Source organism: Nelusetta ayraudi, unplaced genomic scaffold (assembly GCF_046127955.1).
Source record: "Nelusetta ayraudi isolate G7.1 ecotype Tasmania unplaced genomic scaffold, CSIRO-AGI_Nayr_v1 ptg000136l, whole genome shotgun sequence".
NCBI classification, from domain to species: domain Eukaryota; kingdom Metazoa; phylum Chordata; class Actinopteri; order Tetraodontiformes; family Monacanthidae; genus Nelusetta; species Nelusetta ayraudi.
In genome coordinates this window covers 597,184-617,198 of record NW_027466186.1, presented here as the reverse complement: position 1 = coordinate 617,198, position 20,015 = coordinate 597,184, and the positions used below count along the sequence as shown (strand labels likewise).

At 45.7% G+C, this 20,015-nt stretch overlaps 1 protein-coding gene across 2 annotated transcripts; it reads left to right on the top strand.

The window, feature by feature from the left end:
- The first annotated feature begins 19 nt into the window (after positions 1–19).
- faxcb (failed axon connections homolog, metaxin like GST domain containing b) lies at positions 20–15,602 on the top strand. 2 transcript variants are annotated; one of them, XM_076012720.1, is made up of 7 exons: positions 20–1,150; positions 2,607–2,728; positions 5,523–5,658; positions 6,839–7,035; positions 10,886–11,103; positions 13,108–13,224; positions 13,943–15,602. In XM_076012720.1, exons 1-7 carry the CDS (start codon positions 1,115–1,117, stop codon positions 14,257–14,259), a joined length of 1,143 nt encoding a protein of 380 aa, XP_075868835.1. In that variant the 5' UTR covers positions 20–1,114; the 3' UTR covers positions 14,260–15,602. The 2 variants fall into 2 exon arrangements, with proteins under 2 accessions (XP_075868835.1, XP_075868834.1); XM_076012719.1 differs by lacking the exon at positions 20–1,150 and having other exon boundaries at positions 2,172–2,728.
- Positions 15,603–20,015: the final 4,413 nt, after the last annotated feature.

Sequence of the window (20,015 nt, the reverse complement as noted above, 5' to 3'; positions counted from 1 at the left end):
TGGCACAGGACATGGCATCAGCCTGGCACGCTTGGATTGGTGATGCGGCAGCAGCTCAGAAAGCAGAGAGGCCACGTGCAGCAAAATGATTGAAAAAATATGCATATTTATATTAAAAAAAAAAAAAAAAAGTCTGCTCTTGCTATTTATTTTTTCATTATAGTTTAGTAAGAGCTACTCGCTGTTGGTTTGTTCACCGGTTGTTTGCCCTGTTGATAATTTTGATTTTTCGTCAAAATGATTCAAACGGGCGTCTGAGAAGTGCCTTGCACTGCGGCTTTGAGTCTGAGCTTGTTTGGGCCTCAAGATGCACTTAAAGATCTTGTTACGGCTCATGCTGTGCAAGGTCCCCGAAAGGCTAAAAGGATTAGCTTTAAGTGACGGAGCGAATCAAGCCGTCAATCGGAAAATGGGAAACGGGAGGAACACGCAAAGGAAAATGTTCCAGTGAAAGAGACTTTTTGTGTCTCATTAAAACCTGGGAAGAAATTGAGTAGGGAAAAAAAAAAAAATCAAGCCATCTTTTCTGTATCATTTTTCAGCAGGATTGTTCGTTCGAGAGTCTTTATCGGTGTTGCAGTTATTGATGTTTACTGCTTAGTGGTACATATGTATCAAGATTGTCACCTATCAGGTGAACTGCCTCTGTCAGAATGATGATGATGATGATGATGATCAACATACAGTATATAGCTGCGGGTGGATGTGCACGCGACCAGACCACCACGTCGAGAAACCCCGTCCGCCTCACTCGCTCCTGCAGTGCAGCACCGGCAGCCCTGCACTACTTCAGCTGTCTACCGTCACAGAATGTCCTGCCGAAAAGCGCGCTCCCTCAAGTCGCGGGAGTGCGCAACGTGTTCGCGGTTGCCAAGGCTGCGGGGCGGGAGAGGAGAGTGAGTGAGAGAGAAACACCGGCGGACTGAAAACCCAGCCGCTCTCTCCCCGATGGTCACCTGCCGACTTATACCCTGGCACCTCGGTGGCTCTGATGACGGCGTTCTAAAGCTGCGGGACCTCGGACCAAATCTGCTCGTCTCCAAGTCTGTCTGTTGTCTCCGTCCTGCTCCCGGCATGCTTCACGCACAGACAGCCGCGGGATTCTGCCGTCAACATGAACGTCTTCATCCACTTCCGAAGTTGTTCCAGAGTGAGTTGCTCGATTTTCTTTGCTGTATCCGCTCAAAATGCACCTTCCTCGCGTCGAATTGTCGCCTGCTTTAAACCGCCGACTGGCAATTAAGTGTAAATTGTGTCGTTTTTGGCACTGTGAACATTAGAACGTTAATATTTTATTCTGTGCAACATTTTTTTACTTTTATTTAAGTGGGTCTCTAAAGCTCACTTTCCCAAAATGAAACAAGCGTTACCAACTTGCAGCAGTCGCCCAGGGTGCAAACATTGCCGATCACGCTGTATTTCCGCCTGACTGTGTGGAAGCGGGAGCTGCGCTGCTGCCGGTGTGTCTCTCCTGGCCAATCGGCCCCTCGCTCCTTACCGGCGGGGCCGCAGGAGGCTCATCTGGGCGGGGTGACGTGACTCCGCTCCACCGGAGCAAACAATAGGCTGGAGCTGGCTACATCAAGCTGCCACAAGGTGGCACAAAAACCCGGAAGTGCACTCGTGATGCTCGCCTTGAAAATAAAATGGTAAACTACTCTGTTGCTGCATTAAAAATAGCATAAACAATAAACTAAACAGTAGTTACAAACACATTCAAATCAATCTATGTACAACAAACAACCGAAACAGATGTGCAAAAGACAGTCAAATTGTGCAGAGGCAGGGATAAGCAAAGTTTTATAAACCATTAGTTATTATTTTCTATTGAGTCCAGGAGAAAATGCCCTGAATATGTTACACAGCGGGGAAGAGTTTTGAGTGTGTGCGCCATTTTCCTAGAAAACAAAAACTTTCTAATTTCAACTTGTCAAACGCTGATATTGCTGTTTAGTATAATTAATTACTACATTTTGCGGCAAAATGTATTGAATCTACTCCATTTGGGAGGTTTTAAATGGGTGATGCATTTATGCTCAGGCTAAAGTACACGCTGTGCTATACATTTGCATTTAAATCCATTTAAAATGTTGCTGTAATTCCCAGAAAATGTCAGTGACAGTGTCGAATTTGAAATGTGTTTTAAATGAAACGAACAATTCGCATGGAGCTACTCGGCGAAACGGATGAAGCTCGCAACATGCCAGCTTTTATTTCGACACCGGAAGTCACGTCGTTGGGACTGCAGGTTAGCTTGACGCGGCTCTCCAAAACTGCGGAGGGAGGCGAAGAGGGTGCCGCCGAGCATCGTTGCCGGGGAGGGAGGGGAGCCAAGATGTTTACTCCTCCCGGGTCTCGGGAGGAAGAGCAGCCGCACCGCCGCCATGCCGCGGACGACACGCCGGCCGTTTAGATGAAGCCTAGCGGGGAGGACGCGGGCCGGCTCTAAACCCCGAGGGCTGGGAAGGATGTACTGGGCCGCTGGCTTCGCCTCTTCCCGGCCGTGTGTGGTGGAGCTCGGGCGGAACCACAGCCTGCCACTGGCGCTGTGCGGCACCGAGCAGCAGCAGTCTTTGTATGGATACATCATCACGTTTCCTCTGCAGGACTACGGAGGTATCATGTCGCTGCTGGGCTCGGACTCCTGGTGGAAGAAAACCCTCTACATCACCGGGGGGGCCCTGCTGGCTGCTGCTGCCTACCTCCTGCATGAGCTGCTCGCCATCCGGTAGGGACGCTGACACATACACACCCTGTTTCTCATCACACCTTCAGGCAGACACTGGGCTTTGGGTGTCGATTACAGGACAGCAGGGATCCATGAATGGGCACACAGTACGAAATCAATGTTTTGTTTTTTTGTGTGTGTGCAAGATCTCGCGGTGCTTGGCTGAGGTTTCACTCCCATGTTTTCATCCTAACCAAGGACACGACGCTGTTGGAGGAGGAAGGGGGGTGGGTGGGTACAAGAAATGAAATAAATAAGTAGCACGTCACGTGTACGCTCGTGTGCCGGTGGGCTCTCTCTCCGTCTGCACCTGAGCGCGTCTAAACGGGGCGCTGCGCATCTGCGCGCGCACACACACACACACACACACACACACACACACACACACACACACACACACACACACAAATCTTGGTCAAGCCCACAACAATTTTCTGCTTAAAAAAGACTGAGGTAGAGACACATTTGACTGTTTTACTGAAACTTCAAGCCAGAGCTTTTGTCATCTTTGAAAACAGTTTGGCTTACACACGCACACACGCACACGCACACACACACACACACACACACACACACACACACACACACACACACACACACACACACACTCACACACACTCTGTGCATGTATTTCCCAGCCATGCATGAAACATATGGCCAGTTCACTGCGCTGTCAGTCAGTGGAGTGGGGATTCTTATGGGGTTTAAGCCGTTTCCGGCGCGTAAGCACATCCTGTAACAGTGGCCTGGTAATTTGGGCTTTCACTTCCTCCGTCCCTCCCTCCCTCCCTCCCTCCCTCCACTCTCCAGCCCTCTCTCTACTCGCCCTCCATTCCTCCCTCCCTCCCTGCTCCACGCGCTAATCTGTGTAACCTTGCATTTCGTGCAGAGGCGCTGCTGCGCGATCACGTGCAGCCCCGCCGCCCGTCATCCGTTCCTGCCATGTGATGCTGGCACGGGGCAGCAGCACTGCCACAGCAGCCAGCCACTAGTGTGTGTGTGTGTGTGTCCCCCCTCAGGGAGAGATGCTGTTAGTGTGCAGTTGTATTTCGGTGGCGAAGAGAAAAGGCAGGGACAGGGTGCATGCAAGGAGAGACCAGGCACGTTTGACCTGTATGAAAGAGGAGAGCGCACCAAATTTCAGCACCACAGAACCGTGGACAGCGACTTGACATGGAAAGCAAATTCATGCAGTCCTGTGTGTGTGTTTAAATTGGCGCAATGTTTGTGAATGAATTGAAAATGAATGCTTGCTGAAAGTTGAGGTTGAAAAGAACCAGCGATGTCAACAAACAAGACCAAGATCTCGTTAGATAAATTAAATAAGATCAAATAATTCACACCCTGTTCTAATATTTGACTAATGGTTGTGCAAAATGAACGATATCAGTTTCAAACCATTTGTTTCGAATATACAGAGGTTATTACTGTACTATTAACTCCGAAAGATAAATTTGTGACATCAATGATCACATATATCTTTCTCACAAATCCTCGGTAAGCTTAAGCTTAACTACATAGGTTTTAATCTTCCCTTGCAGTGTAGTATAGTACACACCGTCTGAGGTAGGGATCCTTTTCTTCGCAACATTTCGCACCCGTCTCGTGTAGGTGTAAAATTGGAGTGGCTCTAAGTTAACGGTCAAGGAGCCAAAGTATCAGGCAGGATATGTTTTTATCTTTCTTTTAAAGGAGTAAACAGCCAACACATTATACTATTCATGAAATAATTACAGGGGAAACTTAGTTGACAAACATCCAGTCTCCAAATTACAGCCGTATGTGTTGATTTTGAGGCTGAACACGCTAAACAGGAAATGCTTGTTTTATAGTAAGCCCCAGCAATAAGTGCCTCAGCCAATTCATACATAGTGTTCTGAACTGAACAGTGTACTGAAATTATTGCTGAAACCACTATCATGGTATGACATGACATGGTACATAATATTTTGCACAAGCTACAAATGCTTCAAGTGAGATTCATTTCATCACTTAATGTGTAGAGATTTAGACTGCAGTCCAAGAGAGGCAGCAGCTGTACAGTATGACCGACTGTCTGACTGTCTGATGGGAAAATGTCCAGCTGCATATTTTCAGTAAACTGTGTGTAGTGTGATGACTCACTGCCAGAATCCGTAATACTGATTGAAGCTTTTAATGCCACTCGGCTCAGTGGTGAGCTGCAGTATTTTCATATCCGCTGGACGTTTAATAGAGGACTTTGCCATCAAAGCTGTCGCTGTAAATATAACTGGGGTTTCTGTGTGTCTTTAACTGACCTCAGTTCGACACACAGAAACAGTTCCGTACCAAAAAAAATGGGCTGGATGTTGATACAATGGCAAAGTGTCAGTCTGAAATAAACTAGAGACAATAATACAACAGAGTCAAGTCCCTGCAGTGTGATGAAAATCAATGTGTGTTTGTTGATGTGGTTGTTTGAACAAAACCAAACAAAACATAGCTCTGTGCTGTGTCACTTTAATGGATGACAAATTTGTGACCTTTCCCCCCCCAGTAGGGTCAGAGAGAGGCGGGGCCTAAACCAGAAGCTCAATTTCCTGACTCTGACAAACCACAACCAGTTTGTTTATGGTCCATTTGTTGTTCCTGTGGAAAGCCATACAATCCTCTGTCAAAGCACCGCTCATTAGTTCATTCACATCTGAAATTCCGGATACATTCGTCGAAGCAAGAAAAACACCTCCGGTTCGGTTAATGTAAGAGCTGAAGCACTGCAGTCCTCCTCGTTTGATCCTGTGTATTGATGTTTCCACTCGGTCTCTGCTTGCAGGAAGGAGCAGGAGTTGGATTCCAAAGACGCCATCATCCTCCATCAGTTCTCCAGGCCAAAGAACGGCGTGCCCAGCCTCTCCCCGTTCTGCCTCAAAATAGAGACGTACCTGCGAATGTTGGACCTGCCCTACCAGGTGATGCCCAGCACACAGTCTCCAGACACTGGGGGAGGTGGGGCAGGGGTGGGCGTGTGGTGGTGTCTTCAGTGTGCTGTTTCCAAACTGCAGTCCCCAGCGGGACCACTGATTTTCTCCATTGTTTAGATTGTTTTCTCACTCCAGCCTTAATGCCTTCGGCCTGTGGAGTTGATGGCTGCCAAAGTAATAATGTGACTAAGCTATATTTGATCCCTGGGTATATAAAAAAACAACCAAAACGGTCAACATTGTTAATAGAATAAAACATTTTTGCCAGAATTGATTGAAACAAAGTTGCTGCTGAGCAAATCACTTCAGACAAACGCAGTTTTTCTCCAGTGGCTGTGTTCTGCCATTAGTGAGGCAGAGAAAGACAAATATTCTGTGTACAAGCCACACAGAAAATAAGAGATATACTCTCGTAAGCACTCTCCTTCGGAGACCTGTGAAATGTTTGTGCTTTTATTGTGCGACCAGCTTTTGTCGCCGGTGGATTTATTTATTTTTTTGCTGTTGTCGTTTGCACGCAAATGTCCTCCCAGATACTCTCCGAGGAGCGCTCTGTCACCGTTTATTGAAAATGAGGCTCAGATTGGGTGCAGCAGATAGGAAGAAGGTCCCCAGAGGACTGGAAGCTGTAGTTACTATAATGCAATTCTGGAATTAGATTTAATCGACTGTGCCTTTCAAAGGGCGCACCACCCTCCTTTCTGTTGCTGTCTCGGATGGCATCGTCAGCCCAAAGACATTTTCTTGAGACTCTGAGAAAACGTCAGGCCTGTCACCTACCAGGCTGAGTAGAACTCCTCCAGTTTGTTATCAAAAAGCTCCCCCAGTTTGTCGCCGGAGAGCTTTCTTTGAGAACAAAGATCTCAATATTTCTCATTATCTTTTGTATGTTTATTTTTAGCTTTTTAACCATTTTACCAGCTGTCTTAATGACAAAGTAAGACTGGTAAACTGTAAAATTTTGACACCCGAGTCTTCTAAAATGTATACAATATCACTAATACTCAAATAATTTTAAAATACACTGGATGGATTATTTTGTGGCAGTCTTATTACTCTATGGAAGACATCCCCCCACCCCCAAACAGTCATGAACTATTTAACAGTGAACATAACAACAACAGCCGCATTTCCTCATCTTCTGCTTTCTCTCTCTCTCTCTGTGCAGAACTACTTTGATGGGAAGCTGTCGCCGCAGGGGAAGATGCCCTGGATGGAGTACAACCACGAGCAGGCCTCTGGTTCCGAGTTCATCGTCGACTTCCTGGAGGAGAAGCTGGGGGTCAACCTCAACACGAACCTCACGCCGCAGGAGAGAGCCGTGTCCCGAGCCATCACCAAGATGGTGGAGGAACATCTCTACTGGTACTCCTCATCCCACTCAGCTGGGTTTTTTTTTTTTTGTCCTTGTGAAATTGTTCCGTTCGTACCATATCCTAATTTGAGTTTTTCTTAGTCCTCTTTGGCAGGGAAATCTGTTTTGTTTTCAGGAGTTTTTCTTGAGTTTACATAAATATATAGATATAAACATATAAATACTTTGGCTTTCTTTAAAACTGTGTCATCAGCCTCCCACACTCACCACAACTCTGTCACATGGACTGTAGCCTGAAAAAACACAAGAAAAAAAAAATCTCATTCGTGATTCGTTCTTTCGTAGCGCAGCCTTACTCTTCATCCTCCTCCTCATCAGCTGCACTGTGTTATCAGCAGTTCATCTGCTGGTGCTGTGTGTGTCACTCCTGCAATGCTGGGGTGGGGGGGTGGGGGGTTAAGTAAGGGAACGTCGCTGCTAAGAAATTGTTCGCCACCCCTCCCACACACATCACCCGGAGTGTTTTCCATTACTTAAAAGGTCCATCCGTCTGTCAGGATGCGCTCCGGACACTGAGGCGTAATGCACTGGCACAGTTCGCCGTGGTCTCTTCTCCTCTCTGTAAAAAAAAACGCACTGGCACATGTTTGAAATCAAATTGTGGAGCGGCACATTCCAACCAATTGAAGTGTTTGTCATTATAAAGATGACTGGATGGTACGATGGGATGATTGTATGACGTTTACTCAAGGGACTGCAGGTCGTTCCTATGACACCTGGATCGTGTAGACTGGGAGAGTCTAATATACTTTTTCTATCACATCATGTGCATTTTATTTATATATTTATGCCTCTCGGTTAATGCAAGGCTACCAAATATGGTTATAGGTGGAGAGGGTGAACAAAATGAATCTGGAAGAGAGGAATGACAAAAACAACCACTGGCAACACAATCTAAAAAAAAAAGAATGCAAGCAAAAACAAAAGCCAGACTAACTATCATTACAAAAAACACCACAACAACAACTAAACAAAATCTCACTAGACTAACAACTAAAAAGATCCTTGTGGTTCTCCCATCTTCTACGCCGTCTCCTATGTCCCCTCTCCACCCGCCCAGCCATGTTAAGCTCCACATATAGACCTATTGATTGAATTATTTATGTCAGAGAAGGGCAGTGTGGCAGTGTGTGGCTCCTGTGGCCACCAGCAGCAGCAGCAGCAGCAGCAGCAGCAGCAGCAGCAGCAGCAGCCACTCACAATGAGGTCATACACCCGGCGGTGCCTCTGATTAACACAGGAACCACAGGACTTTTAGTGTTATCTGTGCTGTGTGCATTATGGCCATTGAGGCTGCCTCTTGACTTATCAGTCTGATGGGGATTGACAGTCACTCAGATATGTTGAGATTAAAGCTCCTGTGTTGGAAAAAGTGAAGCGCTAAGGAAATGTCAGTCGCTCAAAATACGCTCTGGCCCTTTAAGATGGAATCATCGTGTATTTCCCTGTAAATGCTTCAGTCATCTCTTGTGAACCAGGTGCAGTTGTTCTATTATGTCTCCTAGTAATTTGCCTTTATGAAATTAGTTTTGTGCCCTAAAAGACAGATAAACAACATTTTATTCCCACTTTATGGACAATAGTGAAATTTGACCGGCTAATATTTCCAAAACAAACGTTAAAAAATAAATAAAAAGCAGGGAACATTGACTCTTATGTTCTTCAACCATAGCAATTCATTCAAAAGGAGGTTGTTAGTGCTCAGCACATATGTCCTGCAATTATAGAATCAGACGTAAGCTTTAATTCAAATCACATTGAGTGACCCACAGCGGGTGCTGTCACGGCTCATGGTTTATCCCCCCCATCAGCAGAAATGAAGCTCCGGGCTCTGAGACGGGCTCGGTCAGTGTTTCCGCTCAGGTGCGGTGTGTGAGGATACAGCGGCTTAATCTTGTTAGCGTCTACACGCACACACAGCTCACCTGGGAGAACATCCGCAGGGCCAAAATACAGGCAACACCAACACTGTGGCAACCCACTTGATTTGTGAGATCGGCGCTGGCCGTGCGGTCGCCCCGTATTGATTCCCTTCATTAAATCTATGGCGGTCACACAGCAGAGGAGGTCAGCAGAGGAGGAGGACTTTGTGCAGGGCTGGTCTGCACACACAAAGCTGCGAGGCGGCTCTTCTTGTCAGGACAGCGCCGAGAGAGCTCCCCCCCCCCTCCATTTTCTGACTCATCCTCCTCCGGCCTGTCAGTCTGAGATGTCCAGCGTAAGAATTTCCTGCTGTCTGTACATAAATAGAAGCTGACAAGCTTGAAGGGCTGGATATATGGCGCCGTCCCCTGTCAGCGCCCGCCGGCTCATAAATGGAAAGCGGCTCAGGATGCACCCGTGCAACAGTATTGATCGGCATCGGGTTAATTGACGCAAAAGCTCCGTGGGTAATATGACACAGGCGCTGGAGCGCTAAAAATAAAATGCAATTTGTGGTGCGCAGTAAGCTCAAATCAGAGCTGAGTTACTTATTTTTTAAAATAGTGAAGTGCTTTGAGTGAAATCAGTGATTCTTCTGGCTGACTGTAGAAGAGGAGTAAGTTGTGCATTTACTCTTTAAGAAGGCAATAAAACAGTCATTTACAAATACATGTTAGCTTTCGATTGTCTGATGCTAAACATGGTCTCGCTCTGAGTTCAAGTGTGGGATTAACAAGAGATTCCAAGGCGTAGTTTAACTACTGGATGGCGGATGGTTTCAGCCTTCCTCAACATTTCGGAAATGTCTCTTATGCAGCCTTGTTTACTGTAAATACAACGTTGTCCTCCTCAGACTCCACCGAAGTGATGGTGGTGGCAGAGCGGGATACAGAGGATTGGACTGAAAGTTATTAGAGGTCTTTGTTCGCCCTCGCTCCTCTGCGCTGGGTTTAGACACAGACTGTAATTTTTCAATATCTCCCCCTTTGTCTGTGTTTTGATGGAGTGTCAAAACTAATCCCTCGCACTTGAAGTTTGCTAATGGGTTAAGGCGGCGTCTCCCGCAACTGGAGCGAGTCGTCTGTGCGTAGTGTTTAAACATATTGTTTCAAAATACAAAGGGTATTCAGGGCTAGTTACATCCCAGAAACAACAGTTGGAGATTTAATGAATTCACTTGAGCCGCTTGATTCATTTGCAAGAAGAAACACTGAACCAGAGAGTTTACAAGAAGTTTGTTCCACCTTTTTGTATATCTGGACCCTCTGGCAGAGCGTTTCCTTGATGTGCGTCTATCAAGGCAACTGTGGGACTCGAGAGACTCCCCGGTGGTAAAACTTTTATCTTTACTTAAAACTTTATCTTAAATTGGCATAAAAACACCTTAAATTGAATAAACACAAGAGGCTCTCTTCTTTTTTCTTTTAATTCTTGCCTGAGGGGAGTATGGCTTAGAGACAGCAGCACTGAGGAGAAGACTGGAGGCAGAGGTGGAGGTAGCAGAGATTAGAGTGTCGAGATTCTCTTTGGGAGCGACCAGGATAAAGAGTGATGACAGCAGAGGGACGGAGCATGTTAGATGTTTAGCAGATGAAGCCAGAGAGGCCAGGCTGAGTCAGTTATGGGATGTTGGGGATGGAACTGGCAAGCAGGCAGGAGGCTTAGAGGGAAACCAGAAGGGTGGATGTATTGAAAGGTTTAGATGGAGGCAGGTGACTGGCTGAGTTCCGCTGAAGGGAACAGCCAAACAGAAACAATCTGATTTCCTTCCAAAAGACCTCTTTTCAATCGTTCCCTCCTCGCAGTCTGTAGACATCATGTGCGCTGCATAAATCTGTAAAAATATATTTTTCTGACCACCAGTTCAAAAAAAAAAAAAAAATTTGCTCCACGTCTCTGTGTGTGTCCCCCTCCCAGGACGATAGCGTACTGCCAGTGGGTGGACAACCTGGAGGAGACGCAGAAGCTGCTGGCGATGAGCGGCCCGCTCAGCGACACCCTCAAGTGGCTGCTGAGCCACCTGAACGGCAGCATGGTGCGCAGGGAGATGTACGGCCACGGCATCGGCCGCTTCTCCAAAGAGGAGGTCTACACGCTGATGGAGAAGGACATGAGGACGCTGGCCACACTGCTGGGTGCGCTGACGCCTCTCTGTTCGTTCGTGTCTGTGTGTGTGCACACGTGCAAACATCCATAATCCCTCCAAACTACTTAAATTGTCTTTTTTTTTTTTTCCTCCAAACTTTGTTTATTGGGTTTTTCCACAAGAGTACAAAGCATAAAGTAAAAAGAATATATATATATATATATATTAAATAAATAATAATACTAAAAAAAATCTAACAACCAAACATCAGTCAGCTAACTAATACGAACGTTACAAAGAGAAAGAAAAGCAGTGACAATCAATACAAAAGGAAACTATGCCATGAGCAAATAACAATCGAAACCAACAAATGGGATGTTTGTATCAAATTGCAAAAATGGGCCCCATATTTTGCTGAATTTGTCAGAGGATCCCTGCAACCTTAAACTGTCTTTTAAGCCCACTGAGCTAATTTAGGTCCATTAGAGTGGGAGTGATTATCCAACTCATTAGATAATAATTGCTGCAGTTTATATGGAGGATAACAACGTTAGAGACTTTCTTTCCAAATCCATTATCCTTAGAAGGAAGTCATGCTCTGTTTTTGTTGGGACGGCTGGACTGCACCAGCTGTGCAGTCGAATTAGAATTTTTCCAACACTTCTTTGAAATGTTGTTATTATAATTACGCTGCATGTACTGTTTCCCATGAATTGTTAGATTGTGAACAATCAAGATCTAACACAGTGGTTCTCAAACTTTCTCTGTCCCGCCCCAACTTGGAGGGAGAAAAATATTCATGCCCCCCCCCCCAAATTTGGGGCTAGAAGCCCCAAATTTGACGTGGCTGTGTCTTGAGGGATCCCGATGAACCTGCAAGTGGTCCCATGTCTCTAGGACAAAGTTGACTTTTGACCCCTATATACTTGCATGGCATTAGGGCAGTGGTTCTCAAACTTTCTCTGTCACGCCCCACCTTGGAGGAAGGAAATTTTTCATGACCCCCCCACCCCAACACAGCTTTATGTTGTGCTCCCATCTCCTCACAAAGTGCAGAGCATAGCAGCGCTTTCAGGGGTCTTGTTTTGATGAAATTGACCACATCAACAACATCAGTCATGCCACAACATCCCATTTTCTACCTGCCACACGTTGAGCATTACGCTACGTGCAGTCATAATATCGCGCCACTCGCGGCGTAGATCACCTACTGATGCAAAGGCGTTTGATTACGTTCTATCAGCGCTCGAAAACTGTTCATTGTCCTCTGGCTTTTTTGCTCGCGTCTCACGCATTCAGAAAGAAAATAGACCAGACGCCTTAAAAATCACTTAAAATGCCCTTTGCAAGTTCTTCAGTCAACTGGTAGCGGCCATAAGGAATTTAACTGGGTTAAGTCTGATTCGCCAGACTATCAGCCACTTGTTTGGTTCCACCTCTGCTGCTAAAGGTCGCGGGCTCCTTTCTGGTCTCCTCTCCATTAAGTTTTACAGTAATATAGTGAAGTAAAGTGAGACCAAAGTCAAATTGAGCTGAATGTAAACAGGAAAAGTTCTGGCTTTAGGATGGAAACTTGAGCCACAGGCCGGAAGAAACAAAGTGATTTGCATTGATCTCTTTGTTCCATTTCAATGAAAGGCTGCTTGTTGTGGACAGCAAGGGTGTCCCTCACGGAAGTACGATCAGAGACCAGAAACACGGGGCTACACAGCTTCTCTTTGAAAGGTTGACCCTTGGTTTCAGTCTAAAGGCGGCTGCTGCCAGGTGAAAATTCAAAGAGCACATTTGCAAATGGCTAAAATGTATTGACAGTCATTTTAATGATCTTTTATTTTCTGGAAGGATATTAAATAATAAATAAAATCCATGATCCACTTTTATCCTGCCCTCCTAAATTCTTAATCATCACTTAATTCTACTGACTGTTGTTCTGAATGACTTTTTACAAGTGTTATACTTTGCATCGTCAGTTGCTGTATCTACATATTTGTTAGATATGTCCACTGTTGATTGATTTCTCTGTATGTTCTTCTGTCTCTTCTCTGCCCTCTAGGTGACAAGAAGTACTTTATGGGCTCTAAGATTTCAACGTTAGACGCCACAGTGTTTGGCCACCTGGCTCAGGCTATGTGGACTCTACCTGGGACGAGACCGGAGCAACTCATCAAAGGTCAGTGGATCCGTCAAGTTATGAGACGTCAGTGAACACGGCAGGATAAAAGTGTGCTTACTTTTAGGTCGTCTGTTTTCACCCTCACAAAAGCACGTTTTGTTTTGTCGCTCACACTTGCTGCTTCATCTGTTCGGCCACTAGATGGCAGTGATAATGCAGCAGTGACGGTAATAGACGCTGTTGCGTTAACATTTTCCACAGAGCTTCATCTTGCAAAAACAAATCTAGAGATATTGATGAAGAGGTGAACTCAAATTGACCTTCTCTAAACTTTTGAATGTATGTGTCCAGCAGATGTTCCGCACTCGTTGCACAATGTGTTCTCAAGACAGTTGATAAACCTCAAACATCAGAAGCACACATTTTCACATTTTCAGACCAAGACTGCACCTAACAAAAAGGTCACATGACATTTTGGTATGGTCACCACTGTTTGCCTTTTTTCGTTGACCATTGCGTTCTTCTACTTAAAGGCCGGACTTTCATGACACAATGTCACTGCAGCATCAACTTTCTACATATTCCGTAAATGTAACTGAAAAGTCGAATCTTAACCTTGACGTTTTGTCAGCCAAAAGCAGTGTTGTGTAAGTTGTTTGTGTCTAATGGGAGCATTTTGATAAGTTTGTGCTATTGGTTTGACTATTTCCTCCGAATATTTCCACTCATTAGAAGTTTGCTGGTTTGAACTGCGTCCATCTTCTGCCCTCTGCAGGAGAGCTCATCAACCTGGCCATGTTCTGCGAGCGGATGCGGAGGAAGTTCTGGCCCGAGTGGTTCGTGGAGGTGGAGGACCTTTACTACGACGGCGAGAGCAGCGAGAGCAGCAGCGACAGTTCCCACACAGGCCAGCTGGTCTTTGGCCTCTTCTCCAGGACTGACACGCTGGACGACAGCGACGCCGGCAGCAACTCGGCGGGACACACGCACACGCCCGACTCCGATCACTCGCTCTTTGACTCGGACGTGGGGACGGGATCTGACAATGACACTCAGCTTAAAGAGGACACGATGCCGGACCTGGAGGTCTGACCCGGCGGCGGTCGAGATTGGAGGCAGAAAGTTTGATAAAAATGTGGACCGGACAGACAGCAGAGACCTTCCCAGCTCATCCACTCCCCACTGTTCTATATTCCGAATATCTCCCGACGGATGGACCGGGCATTAACATGCAGAGCAGACATAGTGAACCTGGTCCACGCTTCTGCACAGTCTGTCCCCTCCTGTGACTGTCAGAACTGTCACCGTGACAGCTTCTCTTTGCCTTATCTGCCTCGTCCCAAGACGCAGAAGCAGGTGTTGTTGGAAAAAAAAAAAAAAAAGAAAGAAAGAAAAGGTTACAGCGCCGAGGAGCCGCCGGAAAAGTGTGAAGATTGCAAGGGAAGGCTGTCGACGAGGCAGGTGGCACTTCACTTGCGATGAAACGACGCAGCTAATCACCGCTCTGCCACGTGGCTCCACGCGCACAACCGTCGGAAACAGGTGGAGATCGATCATGTGGCTCAGGGGGAACAGCTGCCGTGTCTCGGCTCCTCATCATCCGCGGGCTGACGACACCGAGCGGTGGTCGCCGTTCCGGGTTGATCCCCCGTGTCACTTCCTCCCGTGTGTGGAAAGAGTTTGTGAGCCAACATGGTTTAACCATCACGGCGCCACTAAAGCTGTACTTTTCTTCCCCCCCCACCCCCTTAGTCTCACGGAATGGAAACGTAATCTAGAGACGGTCGGATTTGTGCCTGTGTCATTTGCATTATCAATTTTTCCTTTTTCCGTTGAAGAATTCTTGGGTTGACGCTCCTCGGTCGTACCGCTGTACTTCGAATCGTCGACCACTAGATGGAGTTAGAAGGCAGTTATGCTGATGACCTCCCCCACACGGAATCATTTCTCCTACGATTTCAGTGTTCAGGCTCTCATTCGTAGGTGAACAGCCCGTGCGCGTCGCTGTGACGTGCACACGCACAGGCGTTCCAGCATTTCACACGTTCGTGTTCCAACTCAGCCTTAGCTCTCTCAAACAAAAGTGGAGTCTGGTATTCGTTTGCGATTATGATTTCATTCCAGTGCCACTTTATTTATGATCATTGTGTTTTCTATGCGTTGAATACATGTGTATATTTTGTTATCGACCTTTGTTTCTGTATTGCTCTCAAGGAGAGAAGTTATTTTGCACTAGTGGAAATTTATTTTCACCTTATTTCCGACGAGAGCGATCTGTGATCTGCGGAGGAAGAGGAAGATGGAGGAGTAACATTGATGCATATATCCCGAGCGTTGCTTGCCAGTGTTCTGGTCGTGACTGTGCTGCTCATCTGTGGCTCTGAGTGTGTGACAAAACTGTTGGGGGAAATAAACTGCAGGATCAGAAAACCAAATCAGCAGAAGTCATGTGGTTAGTTTTAAAAAAAACAAACAAAAACCCTTATGTTATGTTATGTTATGTAACATGGACCAAACTTGTCTGCGTTAGTGTTTTTTCTGTCATGGTAGGCCTTGTGGAAGTGCTCATATTGACAATATGACAGCAATGTAAAGATTGTGGTGCGTAGAGAATAGATATGAATGATTAAAGGGTCAGTGCACCAAAAATACAGCAAAAAATAGGTTTCTCTCACTTCTGGGTGTTTTGAAGCATGCACATAGTTTTGGTGTGTCCATATGCAAAGAGGAGGCAGACAAATTGTGGTGCTCATACTACTCATTTTTTTTCTTTTACTTTTCTTACTTTTTTCTCTTTCCAGTTATTCCCACAAGTAAACTATGGCAGAAATAAGTTTAATTTATTGACTCAAAGAAAGCATCAGTTCCCTGCCTGTGAGTCCTTGCACCTGAGACGCACACCAACGTCACTGTTAAAGGTGATGTATCACTCCTCCCTGTAACAGCACTGAAAAAAAGTGCGAGTGAAAGCATAACAGCTTAAAAACACAGTGTATTGAATATTATGACTTTCGTTACTACTGGAAAGTTTTACAAAGCCAGAAAATCCGTTATTTCCTAATCTGTCATTAAATCAAAACCTAACAATTTTAAAATTATTTTTATATAATTAAGGAAAGATGTTTAAAGTCTCAGTGTGTGTGATTTAGCAGCGGCTAATTTATAACAGTACGAGCTGTGATCTCCTTGAAAGAGGGCCCTGCTCTTTGAGTCTACTGTCGATGCTTATTGTCATCAAATGCAAACAAAACAACTGTTATTTATTGATTATTGTACATTTTGAAATAATTGCCTAATCATCAAAGTATTATTTGAGTAGTTCAGACCTTCATATTCTAGAAGCCTGATACTGAAAAATGAAAACACCAAAACTATCTGCATGAGAGAATTTCTGAAATGTATTTTTTGCGCAGTTTTGGTTCAAAGGCCTTTAAAAAAAAAAAAAATCAAGATTGTTGTGTTGAGGGACAGAAGTGATAGTGGGACTCAGAGACAGATTTCTTCCATCGTGTCCTTCCATCGTGGTCTGCATCCCAACCTGCCACGACCTCGGCGTGGGTTCAGGTTCTGTTTGTCTCATATTCAGTTGGACTGCTTCAATCAAGCCATATTAAACAAAAATGCCCTACTACTGAAACCATGTTGTTGCATTACTGACACAGTAATGTGAACGCTGTGTGTGTGGCCAAGTGTTCCATCCCATGTGTTGAGCCGACTGACCGGCTGAACTACCTTATGGACGCGCAGTCATAACCTGGATGGTTTCAATAAAAAAAAATAGCTGTGACAATTTTAAACGCAACTTCCTTGAGTTTTATTTTCGTCCGTATCGCATGTCGCTTGTCGTGATTCTGCTTTTGCCGACAAAACTCCCACATTGTGTGATAATTTCAAAGAAAAACCAAGCCCCTTGCATTGTACGGACGCGGCTGCGGGATTCGACTTTGGCTTAACAAGTCAAAAAGGGCTCATTTGCAGGAGGAGGGAAGGCTGATTAAGACCCTGCCAGCCGCTGGAGGCGAGACAGCAGGAGGAACGTGAAAGGAAGTGGAACTTATGCCAGGGCGAGGAGGCCAAACAAAAGGTGGAAGTAACCAGGAGCGAGAGGAGCAGGACAGATAGAAAGAGGGGAAGGAGAGGAGCAGGTGGTGGAGAGGAGAGGAAGGGTGAAGAGGCCAGGACTGAGGAGTGAAAGGAGAGAGGGAAGTCACCGGGGAGGAGGAGGGAGAGGGGAGGAGGGTTTTTTTTTGTTTTTTGGGGGGAGATGTAGCGTAAACGGTTGAGGGGGGAGGAGAGGAGGGGCAAGTGAAGGAGAGGAGGTGGCAGGGCCAGTGGCCCGGGGAGGAGAGAGGAGGGCCACGGATCAGGAACCAGCCTCCCTGGGGACGGAGCAGGTGCAGCCTGTGAGCGAGGCCTTTGGGCCTGAAGGGGCTGCCAGAGCTTAAAACAATCTGCACTGCTCCTTTTTTTAATTTGGCTTTTTGAAGAGCCCGTTGCTCTGCACTGACTGTTTCTGCCTCATGCCTTTCCCCCCCCCCTCCCCCCCTCTCTCTGCTTAACAGATCAGCGATCCACAAAGAGGGGTAAACACACACGGTGCAAAATTAAAATCGGAACTCCCCTGGTACAGCAAAACAAATTAGAGCAAACAAATTACAGACAGTCAACACACAGACAGCCGAGCATCTGTGGCTGGCTGGACTAGCGGAGCCCGGTGGCCACCTCCCACATCACCACCACCTACAGGACGTGCTCACAATAATCCTTCAGCCATTCTAAGAATGACTTCTTCAAATGGTCGCATTCCAAATAGTTTGTGTGGGGTTTACGGAATCAAAACAAAATACAGAAACTGATTTTTCATTATTTTTTTTGTGCCTGTCACAAGTGAGTGTTGCATCGCATCCATTTGTTCTGTACTGAATATCAATTGATTCAGAATGTTTTTTTTTTTTTTTTCAGGGCACGTTTTCTCATTTAAATCCTCTGGTGGAACCATTTATTTATTAGTTCATTTTGTCCTACGGGCTAAACAATGTCAATTCCACCGTACTGATGTCAAAAAGATGGTTTTCTCGGACATGAGACTGCTTAACTTTTCCACTCTGGCTGCAGTGTTGTCACAAACCACGCAGAGGTATCACCATCCTCTGTGACATCACAAAGGGCTGATACCCAGGACTATGTTTACCATGCAGTGTCAGTGGGAAGAGATGGACATCGTTTCAAAAGAATGGAAAAATGAATTTTCCAGTAATATTGGAGCTTTGGGTTTAAACCTTCAGAAACAATGTAAGGGATGTCGTCCATCCAACTGCTTTAGCTTTAGTAAAAGCAATGTTCAATCTTTTTTTTAATTTTATTTTTTCAGTTGTAAAATCCAAAATAATTTTGCCCCGACAAAGAAACGCATTCCTCTACACACCAACAGATGGAAACTGTTCCCAAGGTTTAGTTATGGTTGACAAATACCTTTAAGCTTGTTAGCCATATGTTCCCGGCCGTTTATGGCTTCCCTCTAAAGGCACTGAGGGAAATGCTGAGAAACATCAGCAAAACATATAAACAACAATACAACCATTTTCATCCTCTATATGGTCTTGTTATGGTACCCTCTCACAGCTTAGAGCCATGCTATGGGTTTGTTTGAGTATCCTGCTTGTTTCTCCTCCAGATGTCAGTGATTGCAGCCGTCAACACTAACATAAAATATGGCCCAAGTTTTTGAAAAAGAAAAGAAAAGAAAAGAAAAGAAAGCCCAGCAACTTTCTTGAAAATGAAATAGACCTTTGAGGATTAAGGAAACATTTACAACCAACTCTTCAAGACGACACGCTGTTAGCATACATTCAGTACAATCGTCAGTACATACGTCTGTAGAGCACATTCACTAAGACACATGCAGAATTGCGACGTACAGTTTGAAATCTTGAAACGTTAAGCAAATGAATTGTTAGTAGTGTAGCAGCGGTATCGTGAAGCGACATTAGCATGCTGACTAGTCACGTATCGACATAGAGGTGTATCGCAAAAGTGTAATGGAAGCAATTTTTTCACATTTACACGTCACCATTTTCAAGTAAAAATGGCGTGTTGTGTCTGGACGCAGGAGGAGACGGAATATGAAAGAGAATCAAGTCACCAAAGAGAAAAATACGACAACCATTCTAGACAGCAAACGACATCAAAATGCAGAGCTATACAAGAAATCTTTGTACCGCCGTCCTCCTCAAAGTGGGGTCTCGCAGGACAAGTTTTTTTTTTTACGAGAATTACGGCCTATGCGCTTCACACCATTCAGTGGAAACACCTGCCATTGTACTTTGTCGAAATTTCTGAAATCTCGCTTTTGTTTTGCGAAAAAAAAAAAAAAAAACTGTCATGGAAACGCCGCTACTGTTCGCCCTGTCTGCCTCTGTGTGTGTTTCTTTGTGTGAGCTGATTTAATTCTGGCTGGCCCTCTCCCTTGGCCCTGTGGCCCCTCTGGCCCTTTGGCAGTGACTGTGGCCCGTCCATCTGCCTCCTACTGTCCAGGTCTGGTGGGACAGGGTGCAACGGTGGACCCCCTGGATCCCTCACAAACCTCCCCCTCACCAGACCCCAGGCCAGCTGCTCCGGCCCCCAAATCTGCACAACATTGCCAGGTGGGCCCCAGGACACACAGTTGGAGCCCTTCGTGTCGAGACACACGCACACACGCACGCACGCGCGCACATACACACACACACATACACACACACACACACACGCAAACAACAACAACAACAACACATATGCTCTGTAAGACTCTCTACAAATGGAGGCCATGCAACCCACACACGCTTTAAACGAGTACCCCACGTGGGCGC